Here is a 17552-nt window from a genome sequence, read left to right as displayed (position 1 = left end):
AGGAGGGAGGAAGGAAGGAAGGAAGGAAGGAGAAGGAGGAGAGAAAAGAAAAGAAGGAAGGAGAAGAAAAGAAAAGGAGGAAGGAAAACCATTTTAGAGCCTGAAAAACTTTCTTCATTTCTTTCTGCCAGAATCCTCTTATTTTGCTACTCTATTCCCAAGGCTCTAAAAAACTTTCTTAGCCAAGGGAAGGGCTGGGAAAGAAGAAAGGGTTAAAAGAACAGGAAAAAAATATAAAAAAGAGATACCGTTGATGGTCATCAGTTGTGAGGGGAGAGTGCAAATGGATGAGTAAATGGAAGAGGAAAGAGAAGTCAATCTCTTTCATCTCTTTCCAAATACTTCCTCCTCAGATTTCCTTGCCTTGCTAAGAGGTCTTCACCAGCTTCCTAGCCTATTATCCATGCCTCACTTCAAACCCAGCTGTAGAAACAAACACAACCATGTGGGGAACAAGAGTCTTCCATCTGACTGCTCAGCAGTCCAGGGTGAGAGATGGGGAAATCACTGCCAGAGGAACTGTTCTGAGCATCTCAAGTGAGAATGCTAAACAAATTTTCTCACAGGAAAACTATTATAAATAGCGATTAATTATAAACAGCAATTACTATGCTACTAACATCTTATTTTTCAGATATATGAGTTAAAATCTGAGGTACAGCAGGAACAATCTAGGAGTTTCATTTTTCATTTAAGGTACCATTTATAAGGAACTATCAAGCAGATGTGATCGATGATGACAGACCCAAAAAGTAGTTTTACAAGGGAGAGAGAAAACAAAGTTCACCTTGCTAGAGGATGAGGCATGACACCATTGCCTGGGAGAGTGGGAAGAGGGTAGAATCCTCAATGTTATTCAATTCAATCCTGAAAGCATGAAAACTATCAAAACACACTGTAACTATGGATGTGCCAGAGTTACACCTCATAAGAAGGTAGAACAGGATGAGCAGTGAAGAAGACCAACGAGGCAGCATCCTAAGCAGGGTGCTGGAGTGGGAGGCTGGAAGATTCCAGTTCTGATCTTACCCAGCACCAGCTGCATGGGCACAGACATGGCATTTAATCATTCGGAATCTTAAGTTTCCTCATATGCAAAATAGGGAGAGATAATAATATTTGCAGTGCTAGCTCATGGGGATTTTGTGAGGATCAAATGAGATAATGTAGGCAAAGTGCTCTGCAAAGGTCATAAATAATAACATAATATGATGAATGCAATAATATTATTCATATATGTATAAATAAATATATTTATATATAAATATATATGTAAATATATTATAAATATAAATACATATTTATATATTACTAATAATAAAATAATAATATGCTACATAAATAATAATTAACATTATTATTATTATCCCCACAAAAGAAGATTAAAAAGCTACCAAAGAATCTGAGTTCTACTCTTACTCAAGACACTGTGTCAAAAAGTTAGGAGTTTATCCACAACATTTACCATATATATGTATTTTTAATTTCTTAATATAAGTGGATTACTTTCCCTCCATGACAACAGGACAGTCTACGAAGTTTTGCTTTGGTAAGTCAACAAAAGGGGAAACCACGGAATCATCAGAGAATTGCAGCATTTTACTATCTAAGGACAGAAACCACAAAAAAGAAGAAACTGTAAATCACTATGCTCATATTCAGGTCAATATTAGTGTTTCTTTTTTCCCTACTAAATTTGATGTATAGGGGAGAAAATTCCTATCCTTGATTCTTAAGACCTTAATTCGAGGCATTAAAGCAATAATTGGAAAATAAAGCTTCTCACCTGTCCAAACTAAAGGACAGATGAAAAACACTACATGAATTTTATTTTTATGTGGGAATGTTCATATATTCATTTCTTAGAACACTTTTCTTTCCCTTGTTACATTATATTTCTACTTTGGATCCAAGTAATATTGAAGTTAGGTAACAAAGAAAAAGTTCTCTTTATTGGAAGCAAATTAGAATCTTATTCTTTCCTTCTTGAAGGTGAAATTCTAAATCAGCTACAAAAGAAATATTATTTCAGAAAGAAAACTTATTGTAAAAATCTTAATTATAAACACTGCAAGGTACAAAAAAGGTATATTTTCTTAAAATAGGAGTTAGACCAGTATTAAGAATAATGACATAAAAGCAAAACACCAGCTTTGTGAAGGCCTGCATTAGGATACAGAAATAACAAGGATTAAAGTTACATTATATAAAGCAAAATAATTATTCCATCTTGAAATTCTACAGGTGGGTCTTGATATGTACTTTTGTTATATTTTTAAGTGCAAGAGTTATCAAATATTTGAAATTTCAATACCACCAAAAATTTTTCCCTTTTGGGTTTCATAAGAAAAGATTCACTTTTATTAGCATAAGCTTCATTAAATTAATGAGACAGAACTTTAATATATCAACACACTAATCTACCACCTTTAGAATCAAAGCTGATTTTTATTCATTAATATTATTTAATGAGAAAAATAAGCTAACTGAAAATTAGACTCTAACATGCACTCATTTTGGTTTAACAAAAAAGGCAAGAACAAAGGAAGGTCCAATGAGAATCAGTACCCATTCCACAAACATAACATTCAACATGCCATCATTTATCAAGCCTATGATGTGCAAGAGGGAACAGTAGATTCATAAGGTATTAATATGAATTAACATTAAAAAATATAACACTTTTTTCATTAGGTCATATTGCTTTCATAGCATATGTATTGATAGTGATGTGTTCAAAAGATATATTTTTCCTTAAATTGTTACCTGATATTACAATATTTTTATTAGTTACACTACAATGAAAAGTAACAACTACTACAGACTTTGTTCTGAATAGATTTTATCAACAGGTCTTGCTCAGTACAGAGCAGCAATATATCAAATAACTAAGGTCATAAGAAAGAGAATTACACATACACTCTTAGGTTGTACCACTCTTTTTTTTAAGTAATAAAAATCTTGAAGTTATAGCATCAAAAACTGGCATTTTATTTAGTTTTCTGAAAAAACTGTCAATGTGTCATGAGAATCTCTTATTTTATAATTACCTAATATATCAATCACAGGAAGACAAAAGATATAAAACCCTAAGGCAGCTCTGTCTTCTATTTACAACCATACTGCTCCACAGAAAAGTGGATGATGTGGAATGCCTTTTTGTAGCTATAAATGGGTATATATAGTTATACCTATTTAAAATTGTACTTTATTGCTATAAATATTTGCATTAATTAAAGCTACTATACTTCAGATGAGTGATTTGCATAGACCTAGTACCAAAGAAAAGCACTGATCTTAAGTCAGAGGACCTAGGCTCATCCCACTTTCGATATTTACAACACTTGCGATCCCAGAGAAATAATTTACCATTCTTGAGTTACTAGTTCTCTAATCTGTAATTTGAGGGGAGTGGACTAGATAGATTCTGAGATTCCTTTCAGCTCTACATCTATTATACTATGATCGGATTTTTGAGGGGAAATATATCAGGAGAATTCCTGTCATATACAGTACTACAGAAGTTAAAGATTTAAATTGAGTATTAATAATTTTACATTTTAAATGTAATTTTACACCAAATATAAAATAACAAAATTCTCACTCTGGCCTATCACCAAAAAAGGTGAAGAATTTTCTGCCATAGCAGAAATTTAAACCAATATGGTATCTTATGTTAGTGATAACTAAAAATAAAAATACCAAAAACTTTTCTCATATGCATTTCTGTTATTTAAAAAAAAAACCAAAACCTCATATTAAATAGCTGTTAACATTCTTTCATTTAAGGTTTTATGAAAGTGTATGGTAGAAAATAAAATTTAAAAAGAAAAATCTATTATGATACAAAATGAACATTCACCCACAAAACAAAAGCTGGGGCAGTGAAAGGGAACAGTGAGGGGAAAAAAAGACAGTACTCATATTTAGGCTTTAAAAGTAAAAACATAAAGGATATCTTGCTTTGTAGAAAGCTTAGAAATATTTATTGTTTTGGAATTTATTTTGGACATATTAGTATATTTCATCCTAGAGAAGGCATGGAGATAAGTTACTAATGTCATTTCTATTTTGAAGAATAATTTTTTATATGAAATACATATGAGATTTGTTATTTTACTTTACTCTCTTACCTTTGATTAAATTGGCCTGAATTTGCTCATTCAATCCTAGGACTCAGATTAAGCTCCAGGCATCCAACAACATTCCAGAATTAGATATCTAGCCTAAGTATGCCATTAAGTGGGAATGATGATTTGAGCTGTTTTATAGGAATTCGCAAATGCCTGAAGCTATATCATCATAAATAATCATAAATTATCTGAACTACCAACAACAGTACATCACTAGTCAGATCCCTAAAAAGCCTTAAAGGGTTTTGAACACAATTTCAAGGAAATATATATGCCAACCTTTCTCAGAGTTTATTTAGATATATTCATAAATAACCATAAACTCACATAGATATCCTCACAAAAACTCACAAATACCAGTATGCACACAATACTAAAATCTGAGTTAATAGTTAATCAATATTGTACAACTATCACTAAGGTGATTTCAGCGTTCCTGGAATGCTCCCATTTTGGGGGGAGTAGGTTCTAGAGTTATATATTTAGATCAGCGTTCACCCTTAGTTGCTATGCCCGATCTTGTCTACTTGTCCGACTATTGCAACATACGGCACTCACCAGTACAAAGTAGTATGCATATAAAGCTGCTGAATGGTGAATAATAAAAAACTTATCACCAATCACCTTCCAGTATAAAAGGATAAGAAGTATATCTGCAAAAAGGGAAAAAAACGACCAAAGTGAGGGACTGGATACGTGGAAAACTTGCACCAATTCAGACTTACTCAAAATGACTTGTTACCTGTGCTCCATACTTCAAACCTATCAGCAGCAGATGTCAAGTTAAAACAACAAAACTATTAGATGCTGGAAGATGCACAAAATATAGAATTAGACGGAGTCACAGAGAAGGCAAATGCCTCTGCTATAAGGATTCAGAACTTATCCCCACCTAGAAGCAAGTGAAGCAAATGGCTACACAAAGTTGCTATGCTATTCCAGGGAAGGGAAGTGTAGCCCATGTGACTAAGAGGTATGGAATTAAGTGGAAAAAGCTTTATAATATTTGAGCTTTCACTTAAATTCAATAAATTTGAATTCATGATCTAAAGTCATCAAAGAAGAAAGTTATGAAAAGAAGATCTAGAGTATTTCTTTTCTAGCACAATAATTGTCCAAAGATTTATCACAAAACAGAAATGCAGTGAAGAGGTCAAAATACCCTAAAATTTCTCTCTGAACATTTTCTGACATAAGGGATTTAGGTTCAGAAACTTGAAGAGTCTTCAATATTCTTTTTTAAAAGATGGGGGAAAATAATTCAAGCTATTTTTTTAAATAACTGATCATTCCCAAAAGCACATTAAATCTGCAAATGCATAAAACAGAAACTAGCAAGAATGAAGACCCACAAAGACCCACAATACCAAGGTCACAGTAACCAGGTCCCTATTCTTTGACACCTAGCTCATCTGTTCTAGGATGCATTTCTCCCTCATAACCTCCTTTTGATAGGATAAATCATTCAGCCATAATCAAAGAGGGAAAGGTTTCATGCATGTAATCAAAGGATAATTTTTTTTTCATCACAGTTCTTAAAATGTATGGCTGACATAAAGGAACCAAAAGACAGCTCTACTTCTTCATAGCATAGTTACAGAAATATAAATCAAAATAAATGTTGATTAGTCATAATCATCATTTAATTATATCACATAATTACCAGAGAGGAGGTAGCCTGAGACAATGGCAAGATTCACTTGAACAAGTGAAGGCTCACCCCTGTGAATAAAAATGAAAATAACGTTTAGTCTTGACCATCCAACTTGGGGATTTTTTGGCATAATTTTTCTAAGGGAACCGTCCAGTACACTTGTTTTTGTTTCCATGGTTTAAATATTTTGAAAAATTGTTCTATCATTATTTGGCAAATTACTGCTTTGTACGTAAATCATATCAGCCCTCTAATAGTTTGCCATGACACACTTCCTGAGATGTCACTTGAAAGGTTTTAGAATATTCCAGCCAATGTAAACTCTAGAAGGAATTCGTTGTCCATAGGATGCCTCAAATACAACCCCTTCTGACAATTTGAGAATCCCTTTGAATTAACCCAAAAGAATGAAATTTAACTGAGAAATATGCTTTAGGACATACTTTCAATGGGGAACCTCTTAGAGGCTTAAGACAAGTCTCCAAAGTTTCTTTTAGGACAAATGATTAGCTCTGAGGTGTCCAGACTAGGTTGATGGTAATAAAAACTGATGATAATTATTGCATTTATACGGTGCTTTAAAGTTTGTAGGCACTGTGTAAATATTATCTTTTTATCCTCACAATAATCCTGAGATATAGGTGCTATTATTATACCCATTTTACAGTTGAGGAAACTGAGGCAGACCAAGGTCAAGTGACTTGCTCACGATCACATAGTATTAAGGGTATGAGGCTAGATTAGAACTCATGTCTTCCTGATTCCAGGCTCAAAACTATGTATTGTGCCATTTACCTGTCCTGTTCCACTGAGGAGCACAGGGGGAAAATTTACTCCCGCTCAATTCTTCTAAAGTAGGAATATATTTTTCCTTTTACATTCCCTCTCAAAACACACACCACACTAGGAAAGCTATAAGTACTTGGCTTCATTACTGTTGCAAACTCAAGTCCCTGGAATAGCTACAGTAAGCAGAGATTAAACAGTAGTAGCAATTATTCTGAGCTGCAAAGGATAGCCGGGAGCCCAGTGTAGCAAATACTTTATTAAGATTACAAGGAATATCATAGCATTAGCTCCCTCAACTAATTACATCAAATGAATAGTATCTATAATTATGTAGGAAACATAGGACTAAGGACCGTAATACAGTCTGACAACATAAGTAATTGCTGATGTATGGTACAAATTAACCAAAAATGTAACTTCTAGTTAGGTAATTTTACTAATTTTGTGGTTCAGCCCTTTCACTCATGTCCAACTCTCTGTGACCCCACTTGAGGTTTTCTTGGCAAAGTCGCTGGAGTGGTTTGCCATTTCTTTCTCCAACTTATTTTGCAGATGAGGAAACTGAGACAAAAAATGTTAAGTAACTAAGTGAAATTTTAAATTACAAATGCTATTAATGCTAAAAAAGGAAAGAATCAAATTCCCAGAACTGGAAGAAATAATCTATTCCCTTTGCTTTGAGGCAGGTAAGGCACTATTATATTTAAGGAATTTGAAGACCATATAGCTGGAAAGCTGGGAAGGGGACTTGTTTCTTGAATGTAAATACTCTTTTGGTAACACAAGCCTCTCAGGCTTACTGAATTAAATCAAATCATTCACAAATACAAACAAAATTTCAGCCTATGTTTACTCCTGGAATGAAGGATCAATGATTTTTATTAGTGTTGGAAACTCATGTAGTAAAAACTCTACCATTACATCACACCTATAACTTGGGAGATAATTGCTAGGAAACTACCTTAAGGACAGAGAGGTTAAGTGGACTTGCCTAGGGTCACAGGCGTCAAAGGCAAGATCTAAAACAAAGGACAAATTTATCACTCTATCCACTGCAATGCACTCATTACTAGAATGTTATTTACTCGTTTCAAAAATAACCCAATGGAAATCTTGCTACCTTTGACCATATTACAGTTAAAATTTTATTCAAGTACAAATTTCTGAAAAGTGGCTAGAATACTGAATCTTGCAATCAAGACCTGAGTTCAAGTGTCACCTCTAACACCCAGCAGATAAGTGACCCTGGACAAGTCAGTCAACGTCTAAGTACTCTAGGCAACTCAAAGACTATTAATGCTAAGAAGATAATAAACTACATAATTCCTCTTCCTATACTGAGTATCCTATATCAATGAAATCACAGGTCTAATCCCTATTCCCTATTAAAAGGGAGAATCCAAATTTTTGTATCTAATATCAAATAATAAGACAAACATTAAATTAATGATTGACTCAAAGTAGAGGTGGCTCAGTGGATAAAGCCCCAGGCCTGAAATCAGGAAGATCTGAGTTCAAATTTGCCGTTAGATACTTACTAGCTGGGTGACCCTGGGCAAGTCACTTAGCTCTGTCTGTCTCAGTTTCCTCATTTGTAAAATGAGTTGGAAAAGGAAATGGCAAAATACTCCAGTATCTTTGCCAAGAAAACCAAAAACGGTGTCATGAGAAGTTGGACACAACTGAAACAAGTGAACAAAACAAGAGACTTTTCACCTAGACTACCTTGTTCTACTTAGAAACATTCTCCAACACAACTGAACCACAAACTCTGATATATAAACAGAAACCCTTCATATTTTCAAGGTAAATGAGAAATAATGTTACAAAGAAACATTCCTTTCAAATGCATAAATGAAATCAAACCATTTGGGCAAACGTCTTACCAAAGGGGATCAGCTATAGTGGCTTCATCAAAAAATAAAATATATAGGCATAAAGAACCGACCAGCAAGGAATGGAACGTGGATGCAATCCTGAAATGAGAAAAACAATACATTCAATATTATTCAGACTGAAATGCATCCTTATTTCATTTAGGCATATGAAATATTCTAAGGGAATTATGATGGAAAATATAAAAAGTGAATGGAATGGTAAATAGCCCTGAACTTGGAATCAGCAGAGACCTGAATTCAAACCCTGCCCGTGATCACAGGCAAATCAGTTAACCTCTCTGAGATACTGTCTAAATCTGTAAAAGGAGGATAACAATACCTGCTGTATTAACCTCACAGGGCTATTGTGAGGAACGATGTAATGAGTTTAAACATTTTCTAAACCTGAGTGCTATAGAAATGTCTGCTATTATTACCCTGACAATGACAGCATAGAACTGTAACGTTCAAATATTCAGTATGTTCTAAATACTGCCAATACCAAAATCAACTCTCCCTTTAATTCTCTTACTTAAAAAACTGAGATATGCTTGCTCACGAGTCATATAACCCATACTGTCAGTTGCAATCACTCTTCGGGGTAGTTTTGCTCAATTACTTCAATAGCTGTATGATTTAATCAATATGGGTACTACCTCCAAAGATGCAGACTGCCAACCATTCACGCCCTCTCATTTTGCGTAACACTTGTCCAGGTTCTTTTGTAATTCCTCCATGGCAAGGCTTACACTGCTTTTAGGAACACGTCATTTAATTTTCAAAATAGCCAAAGACATATATACCATTATCTCTATTTTATGGAGGAGGAAATTAAGGATCAAGTGATTTGCCCACTCTCACATGGAGGTTAATAAGCAGAAGCATCAAGGCCAGAGCCCAGGTCTTCTCACTCCTACTCTGATGTTCTTTCTAAGTTATACTGCTAAAGATGCTGCAAATTTGAAAAATGATCTTTGTCAGGGCATACTAGCGAACCTGATCACATTTAGGGTATGTTATTTTCCAAAATCTAGTCTATTAAAGAATCCATTTTGAAAAGAAATATATAAAAGCAAACTAGAGATACCAACTAATTAAGACTAATTTTCTGTTTATAAAGAAGGCCTAAAATTTTGAGGAAAATTCAATTTCACCTCAACCAATATTTATTAAGCACCCAATATGTTCTTGCCAGGCACTAGATTATTTCTCTTCTCAGTAGAAATGTACATAAGATTCTAGTAAATTGTATCTGACTAATATTAACAAAGTGAATCAAATCATATAAACTTAATTTTATGTATATGTGTGTACACATGTGTATTTGTACACACTACTTGTACACTAGTACACACTATTTACTTATATGTATGATTTCTACATGTATATATTCCTATATAATTATATTTTTATATGTACATACATATAAGCAAATCATATTTATCTATGTATCTTGTCCCAAAAACTCTCATACAATGAACATTTACCTTTGCTAACAACTGTGGATCTATAAATATCCTGACTTCAAAATTATAACAAAATAGTTCACAAGCTTTAAAAACTTTACAGTAATAAAGAAAGAAAAAAGGTAAAGGATGAGAGCATTATTTCGAGTTTTCTCAAGTCCAAAGTGCTTTTTTCTTTAATAATATCAGATGGCACCTAAAATAATTAAAATATGGTCATCACTATGCAATTCAGTATTAAAAAATAACCTCATGAACAAACTTGGGAGTTTATATTGTCAAAATAAGTGTTCCTAAAAAGGCATATGTAAATCAAAGTCAAAGAGAATTTTTAAATACTTTCGAGGTCCTCACTATTTAAAGGATTCACTGCAGTGAATCCTTTTGTAAAGCGAAAACTCCTTTAATAATACAAATAATGAATCCACATTAAAAAAAAAGCGTATTGATTTCTTTTGCTTTTCTATTGCCTAAATTTTCCCCCATATCCTTCCCCATTCTCCTCTCAAAAAGGCATCGCTTATGACAAAGATCTTTTAGAAAAGAAAAAAACAGGAAATGAAAAAAATTTCAGCAAAGCTGATAAACACATTGGAAAAACTGACAACATATGCAATGGTCCATACTTGTAGACACCCTCACTTCTGCAAAGGCATGGGTGTGGGGAAGAGATATCTTTTAGTTTTTGTTTGATGCCAAGCTTTTCTTCGTAGTTTTCCAACACTCATTTTTGACTGTCCAGCACTGGTTGTTTCTTCCACTTCTGTAGTCATGTGTAATGGGTTGGGGTTTTTTTGGCTTTGCTTACTTCATTTTCCATTATTTCATTTAAGTCTTTCCATGCATCTTTGTATTCAACATATTTATCATTTCTTACAGCAGAGTAAGTGGTACCTTCATGTACCACAATTTGTTTACTCATTCCCCCAACTGATGGTCAGCTGCTTTGTTTTCAGGGCTATGTTACCACACACATACACAAATGCTACAATAAATCTGCTGCTATATATGGAGACAATACGATCTCTGGGCCAAAGGCTATGAACATTTCATCATCTCATTGTCATAATTCCAAACTGCTTTCCAAAAAGCTGTACTAGTTCACAGCCTCAACAACAATGCATTAGTGAGCCTTTCCCAACCCTTTCAACATTAGCTATTCCAATCTTTTGTCATTTTTTCCAATTTTCCGTTTGTCAGGTGAGACTTCAGGATTTTTCTGATGTACATTTCTCTTATTATTAGGGATTTCTAGTATTCTGTCATAATAAGGTCATATGCAGTTCTTTTGAGAATTATATTTTGACTACTCATCTACCGGTGGAATGGCTTCTGGGTTTTATCTATCCCTTCTTGTCTCTCTAATCTGATATCCAGATATTTGTCCATGACTTGGAGGTAAGAGTAAAGATAAATCTGGGTGTGACATTGACACTGACCAAAATTCTATTGAGTTGACTTCTCTCTGAGGTTACTTTTCATCTACAGTATAAATAGTTTGTATATGAATGGTCATTTGTATGTTGTTTTCTCAGTTAGAATGTGAGCTCCCTGAGGAGAGAAACAGTGTTTTTGCCTTTCTATGTCCATCATTTAGCACAAAACCTGGGACATACTAAGCACTTGAGATTAATGATTGTTGACTGACCAACTACAACCTGTATATACACCTAAAAAAAGTTCAAAAGCAGTCAGCCAAATCACTTAGAAAACTACTTGTATGTATCTCACTGACTGGATATAGCAACACTCTCAATCTTATTCTACTACAATGTGTACAAATTTCTCTCAAATTGGGTAGTTATAAGAACTGTAACGTATCAGTGAAATGGTAAGAAAAAACAGGATAAAATTAATTAGGAGAAAGTAAGATGCAGTTTAGGAATGTAAAATAATCTAGGTGTGCCTAGTCAAATCATATCAATTATTTATATCATAATTTCCTGGTCTATCTTTATTTTCCTATTTGTCAATAACAAATACTACATTCCACTGAACAATGGGAGCAAATACTGTTTACTGAAACACTTCTTCTGTATTATAAAGCATATCCTGAAATATAATTCATAATTTATCATTTCAGATACCTTGAGAAACATTTTTGTGAAGTGTCACAGGTCACTTCACAAATAAAATTAATTCCTGGCACACATGAAATTCAAATGTCCTTTTGTTTAGAAGGAATGGTAAAGTTTACACTAACATAAAGTATGTTTTTCACTTTTAAACTTTATTTAGCATGCTAAATTTGTCTGTAAAATTTTTTCTAACAAATAATTAATAATCATATTAGAATGACAGTTTAGAAGTTAGAGATTTAATCTAAATAAGGCAAAAGCAGCAGCTTAATTAGTGGACCAGCAAATAAAAAAAATAAATCATGAGCAATTCAGCACAGCAGGATTATCCATGCTAAGTGCGTCCATCTGGCTAATGCTAGAACTAAGTGAATAGAGGAAGAAGAAATAAATCACAATATTGTGGCAAATAATACCTATAATTCTTATCTTTTATGTAAGAGCAACAATTAAGCTTAATGATTCAATTGCAATTATAATCACTCAAATTAATATTTTCTGGTGGGGATTTTTCTATGCCTTCCTAAGTGACTCAGACCATGCACAGACTTTTAGGCAGTCTCTGATTGGGAGGAAGCAATGGCTTGTATTATATCAATTGATTCTCTCCAAGTTCGTAGAAATATTGCTGCTATAAGGAAAGGCCAAATCCTGCGGGTTTCAGGAGACAGAAATTACCCCCAACTTGAAACTAGTGTTCTAAAGACAGCTTTTCCTCTGAGATATTCTGGTAAGCCTGATTTCCATTTATACAATGGTGACTAGTGACTGCTCAGAGACTCCTTCTTTTGCCTTGTTTTAAGTTATGTAATATTAGTTACTAATACATAGAATGCTGAGAAATCATTAAATCTACCAATCCATGGGCTATTAGGAATGTAATTCTACTTTCTACCTTCCACCCCAGGTATTTTTCCATTTTCTGCTCAATTCTTCATTTTGCCACAGTGAAAGTTCCATTTTGGGGTAGCACACCCTAGTAGGAACAATGCTGGACTTGGAATCAGGTAAGAACTTGGCTTGAATACTATTTACTAGCTGTGTGACAAGTTACTTAACTTCTCTGAGACCTTGGATTTCTCATCACAAAATAGGGAATGCAATACCTACAGTACATAGTGTATAAACATCAGATAAGATAATATAGGTAAAAGTGTTTTGCGAAATGTTACATAAATATCAACAATGATTACCTTTACCTCTCTGGGAAAAAGAAGAAGGTTAAAGGTAAGGTGTCAGAGATATGAATAGTCTTTTCAAAAAAGAAATGTGAGCTATCAACAAGCATATGACAGAATGCTCAAAGTAATAAGACAAATTAAAACATCCATGAGACTTCATCTTATACACATCAGATGGGCCAAACTGACAACAGCTGAAAATACATAAACAAACTAATAGACTCTTTGTGGGGCTGCGAAGTAAACCAACTATTCTGGGAAACAACTGGAATCAAAATTTTAAAAGTTGTTAAATGATACATGTAATGGTACCACATCTAGGATTCTGCCTTATGTAAGTTAAGGGCAGAGAGTTCCCTTAGATACAAAAATGTAGTAGCCCATTATGTAGAAGCAAAAAATTAGGAGGAAAGTGGGTACCCAATGATTCTAGAATAGTTTCACAAATTATGGTTTGTGAATGAAATGAAATATTATGCCATATTGAATCACAACTATGAGGAATTAAGAAAAACTTGGAAAGAACTGCATGAATTGATGCAGGCAAAACAGAACCAGGAAAACATATTATTCCCAGTTCAAAAAACTTTAGCATCTCTTCCATGTCTCCAGAATAAAATAGGAATTCATCAGTCTGTACAAAGCACTGTGGTAAGCTGAGAAGCTTTAGAACCATAATATTTTATATAAGATATGAGGTAGTCAAACCAAAACTCACTAAATACTAAAAATATTTTCTTATACATCTTTCAATGAAGAAACCATTTTTCACATATTTCTATAATTCACTTTCTCCTCCCTTCTCATCAATATTAATTGATTCTTTTTTTTTTGTTTGGTGAAATGTGTTTAATATAATCTGATCAAAAACAAACTGATTTCCATTTGAAGTATATATAATAAAATCTAAAGAAAATAATATTTCAAAATATTTGGGTTTTAAATGATCAGGTGGCTATAGTTTGGTGTCAAGTTTTCTAGGACTTGTGACTTTTAATATTTTCCTACATTACTTAGTTTTAGAAACTTTACCTTGAGTTCCACTCAATCTTCTTTTGGGTGCTTAGTTTGTTAAAACCTGAGGTTACTTGTGCTGAAAACCAAGAACTTACAACATGGAAAAGAAGTTGAAACATGAGAAAACTGGTAAAAACAATGGCAATAATGCTGTAGGAATCCATGTTTCTTCAATCTGTTAAAAGAAACAGTAAATAATTACTTTTATGAACTGTTTCTAGAATTAAAACTTTAAATGTTTAAAGTCTACATCTTTATGCTGAGAAATAATTTTAAATAATTTAGTGCAAGAATAAAATATAAAGAAGCTACTGAATGTTTAAGGGATTTGGCTGTTTTTCTTAATCTTTACTAGCTAGTCTGTCAAATCTTATATACACATTTTTACCAGAAAAGTTTAAAAATTATCTTCAAAAGAATATTTAAGTAGGGATTTTTTAACATTAATTAAAACATTAGGGGCCAATTTCAATATAGTCACATTAAAAATTACCTCATTTCATTTTAATAATTGCTATTATAAAAACTTACCCACCACAACTGCAGTTACCCTTTGAGCACTTTTTTTACTTCTCAATTCATACTCCCACATTGGAATAGAAATCAGCCTTCACCTATAGCTGCAAACCAAAAAAAATAAAAAAGTAATTTAAACAACAGGAAAAATAATGTCTAACAATAAAATATATCAAATATAAAATAAAACATACATTAAACACCCAAGAGATCAATACAAAATACAAATTATATTTAATTTGAAAGTTACAAATCCTGACCAAAGTAGTATCTTAATTTTAAACTTAGTCTACAGTAATATGAATGTTATGCCTAAAAATTTTTCCAAGTAATTTTCTCTCAAAAATTGTTTCAGATGATAAAAATTAGATCAGAAGATAGAGGAATATTACATACAAACACATACAATTTAAAATATTTCTATATGAAATTAAATTCATTTAACTCTTAAAAACTTTAATAACATTCAGACCAAAGAATGAAATGAAGCATGTGTTTTATACCCAGCAGAAAAGTAGTTTTAGGGTTCTCTCTTTAATAAAGCTGAATCCAGATGAAAAGAAAATTAATCAATATAAATTTCCCACTGCCTAATGAGAAAAATTAAAGTTAAAAGTCATCTACTGAAGGCAATTCTCCAGTGAAAATAAGCCACAAAATACATCAGCAATAACATAACTTTATCCCCTTCCACTACAATACCATAATGAAAATTTGCTTTCCTCATAACTGTTTTCCTATATCTATAATGAATTCTTTCCTTATTCATTTTTTGCACTGTTTCTTAAAACATCTGATATTAAAATCCTTTGCCATGAGAGTCCATTAAGTTTATTACTAATTTGTTTTTACTAAAATTAAATATATACTGTCATTATTATATTCCATATTGGTTTGCTTTTGAAAAACATATTACTAAGGAGATATTTTAAAGCAGATGTCTTGTAACATTTGCTGTTGTAGGAACTTTTAATTTAGCTATTGTAAGAGAAGTCAAGTCCCTGTCATTAATAACTTTTTCTTTCCAAGTCACAACACTGTCTTATATTAGATGCTTTTTAAAACTACCTGTGACCATTCTATTTGAATCTCCTCTATAAAGTGTCATTAATATGCATAAGAACTCCATTTACTAAAGTTGCAGCCCTATGAAAAGTCTGAAATACAGTAAAGGCAAAGATAACAAAAAATTTTAAAAAAATAAAAAAATAGGAATAATGTAAGAAGGACGTAGGATAACAGGCACACTAATATGCTGTCAGTGGAATTAAGAATATTCTGAATAGATTTCTTTTGCACGTACTTCTATGGACCTAACCCATGTTACTCTCTAACTACACCTTACATGCCAATTGGTCTTACCTGCTACTATTCATATGTGGCATTTCATCTTTTTCCTTTTTGCCTTTTCAGAATCTGCCCCCTACACCTGAGATGCAACATCTCCTTATCGCTACCTTTTAAATCTTTAAGTCCCTGAATTCTTCAGAGCTCAGTTCAGGTTTCACCAGGATTGTTCAGCAAGCCTTTTCCAGTTTCCCTCCCCATTATTAATACTCCTGTTCAGTTAGTGTACAAAGAGAAATGTAAACTCCTTTTGAGTGGGAGCTGTATCATTTCTGTTTGTCCTCAGTGACCTTGCATAGTACCTTGTCCATAGCTGGTGTTTTAATAATTGCTTATTAAATTGAATTATTCTCCTTAACCCAAGAGGGCAGAAATATGAATAGTTTGTAGGAGTTGAAGTGAGGCAAATTTAAGTTCAACGTAAGGAAAATATTCAATATCCTCAGGAGGCAGGAGTTCTCCATCAATGGAAGACTTCAAGTAAAGGCTAAATGACTATCTATCAAGAATATCAACAACTGGACCAAATGATAATTAGATTCCTTCCTACTCAGATTCTATAATTCTGGGTCCATTCACTCTACTGCTTCCAAATCTATGTAACAGCAAGCACCCTAGCATACCCAGGATGACCCACTAGCACAGGTTCTTTGATCTGCTTTTCTAAAAGGAAAGCAATTTTTGAAGGGGTCAATCTTCTTTAATTACATATACCAACAGAGAAAATACAAATAGAGAAATAAAGACCAACGGACAGGGCTTCTGTCTGACCGTAAAAGCAATACATATATATATACATACATATATATATATACACACACGTCACAGATCAGCAGACAGAACCAACTGTCTGACCATTACATACACACACAGTTACTACAGACAGAAGCATCAACATCTGGGTTTTCAAAGCGGGTAGGGGGAGGCTGCTTAACAGCTACCCAGATTCTCATCTGGCACAGGAAACCTTCCAAAGGGTAAGCCCCTAAAGCAAAACCTCACCTCAGAATATATACACTTTTCAGAGCTGGAGGGCAAGATTCTTGTGATCAAGTGCCTCATTAATAATTAACAAAAGTTATTTATTCCTACAAAACAAGCCTCCCTAAATCAAGTTTCCCTTAATGGGCTCCACCTGAGGCCCATAAATAGGCAGGAAAGATCTTCTAACCCCCATTAACGTTACAATCTACAGGAAAGAACAGCCCCACACCTTGATCACAAAAGATATCCTGCCAATTTCTACTACTCCTTGACCATACTTTAAGCTTTCTAACTTCACCAATTTCGTTCCAGGCAAGGAACTTCTACCTTTGGGTAGAGAGATGAAAAATGACAGTCTCCTTCAAGGAACTTACATTTTAATAGGGAGAATACAATATACAACAAGGTAGAATAAAATCAGAGTAAACAGAAAGTGCTGAGAAATTTTGAGGAAGGAGAAATCACTTTTGGATGGATCAAGGAAGGCCCCATGGACAGAGTAGGACATGA

The 17552-nt window shown here is 33.4% G+C and overlaps 1 protein-coding gene across 2 annotated transcripts in view; it reads right to left on the bottom strand.

Moving 5' to 3' along the window:
* TLCD4 (TLC domain containing 4) overlaps positions 1 to 17552 on the bottom strand; it is a 72588-nt gene that overhangs the window by 29859 nt on the left and 25177 nt on the right. For both annotated transcript variants that reach the window (XM_072644071.1, XM_072644072.1), the window contains exons 2-6: positions 14727 to 14815; positions 14211 to 14370; positions 8463 to 8552; positions 5797 to 5855; positions 4692 to 4786 (exon numbers count right to left, since the gene is read on the bottom strand). In XM_072644071.1, the coding sequence (XP_072500172.1) occupies positions 4692 to 4786; positions 5797 to 5855; positions 8463 to 8552; positions 14211 to 14359 (393 nt within the window). In that variant the 5' untranslated portion in view covers positions 14360 to 14370; positions 14727 to 14815. The remainder of the gene's footprint in view (positions 1 to 4691; positions 4787 to 5796; positions 5856 to 8462; positions 8553 to 14210; positions 14371 to 14726; positions 14816 to 17552) is intronic.

The sequence above is a fragment of the Notamacropus eugenii genome, chromosome 2 (genome assembly GCF_028372415.1).
Source record: "Notamacropus eugenii isolate mMacEug1 chromosome 2, mMacEug1.pri_v2, whole genome shotgun sequence".
Taxonomy (NCBI): domain Eukaryota; kingdom Metazoa; phylum Chordata; class Mammalia; order Diprotodontia; family Macropodidae; genus Notamacropus; species Notamacropus eugenii.
This window is presented reverse-complemented; position numbering and strand designations above follow the sequence as displayed.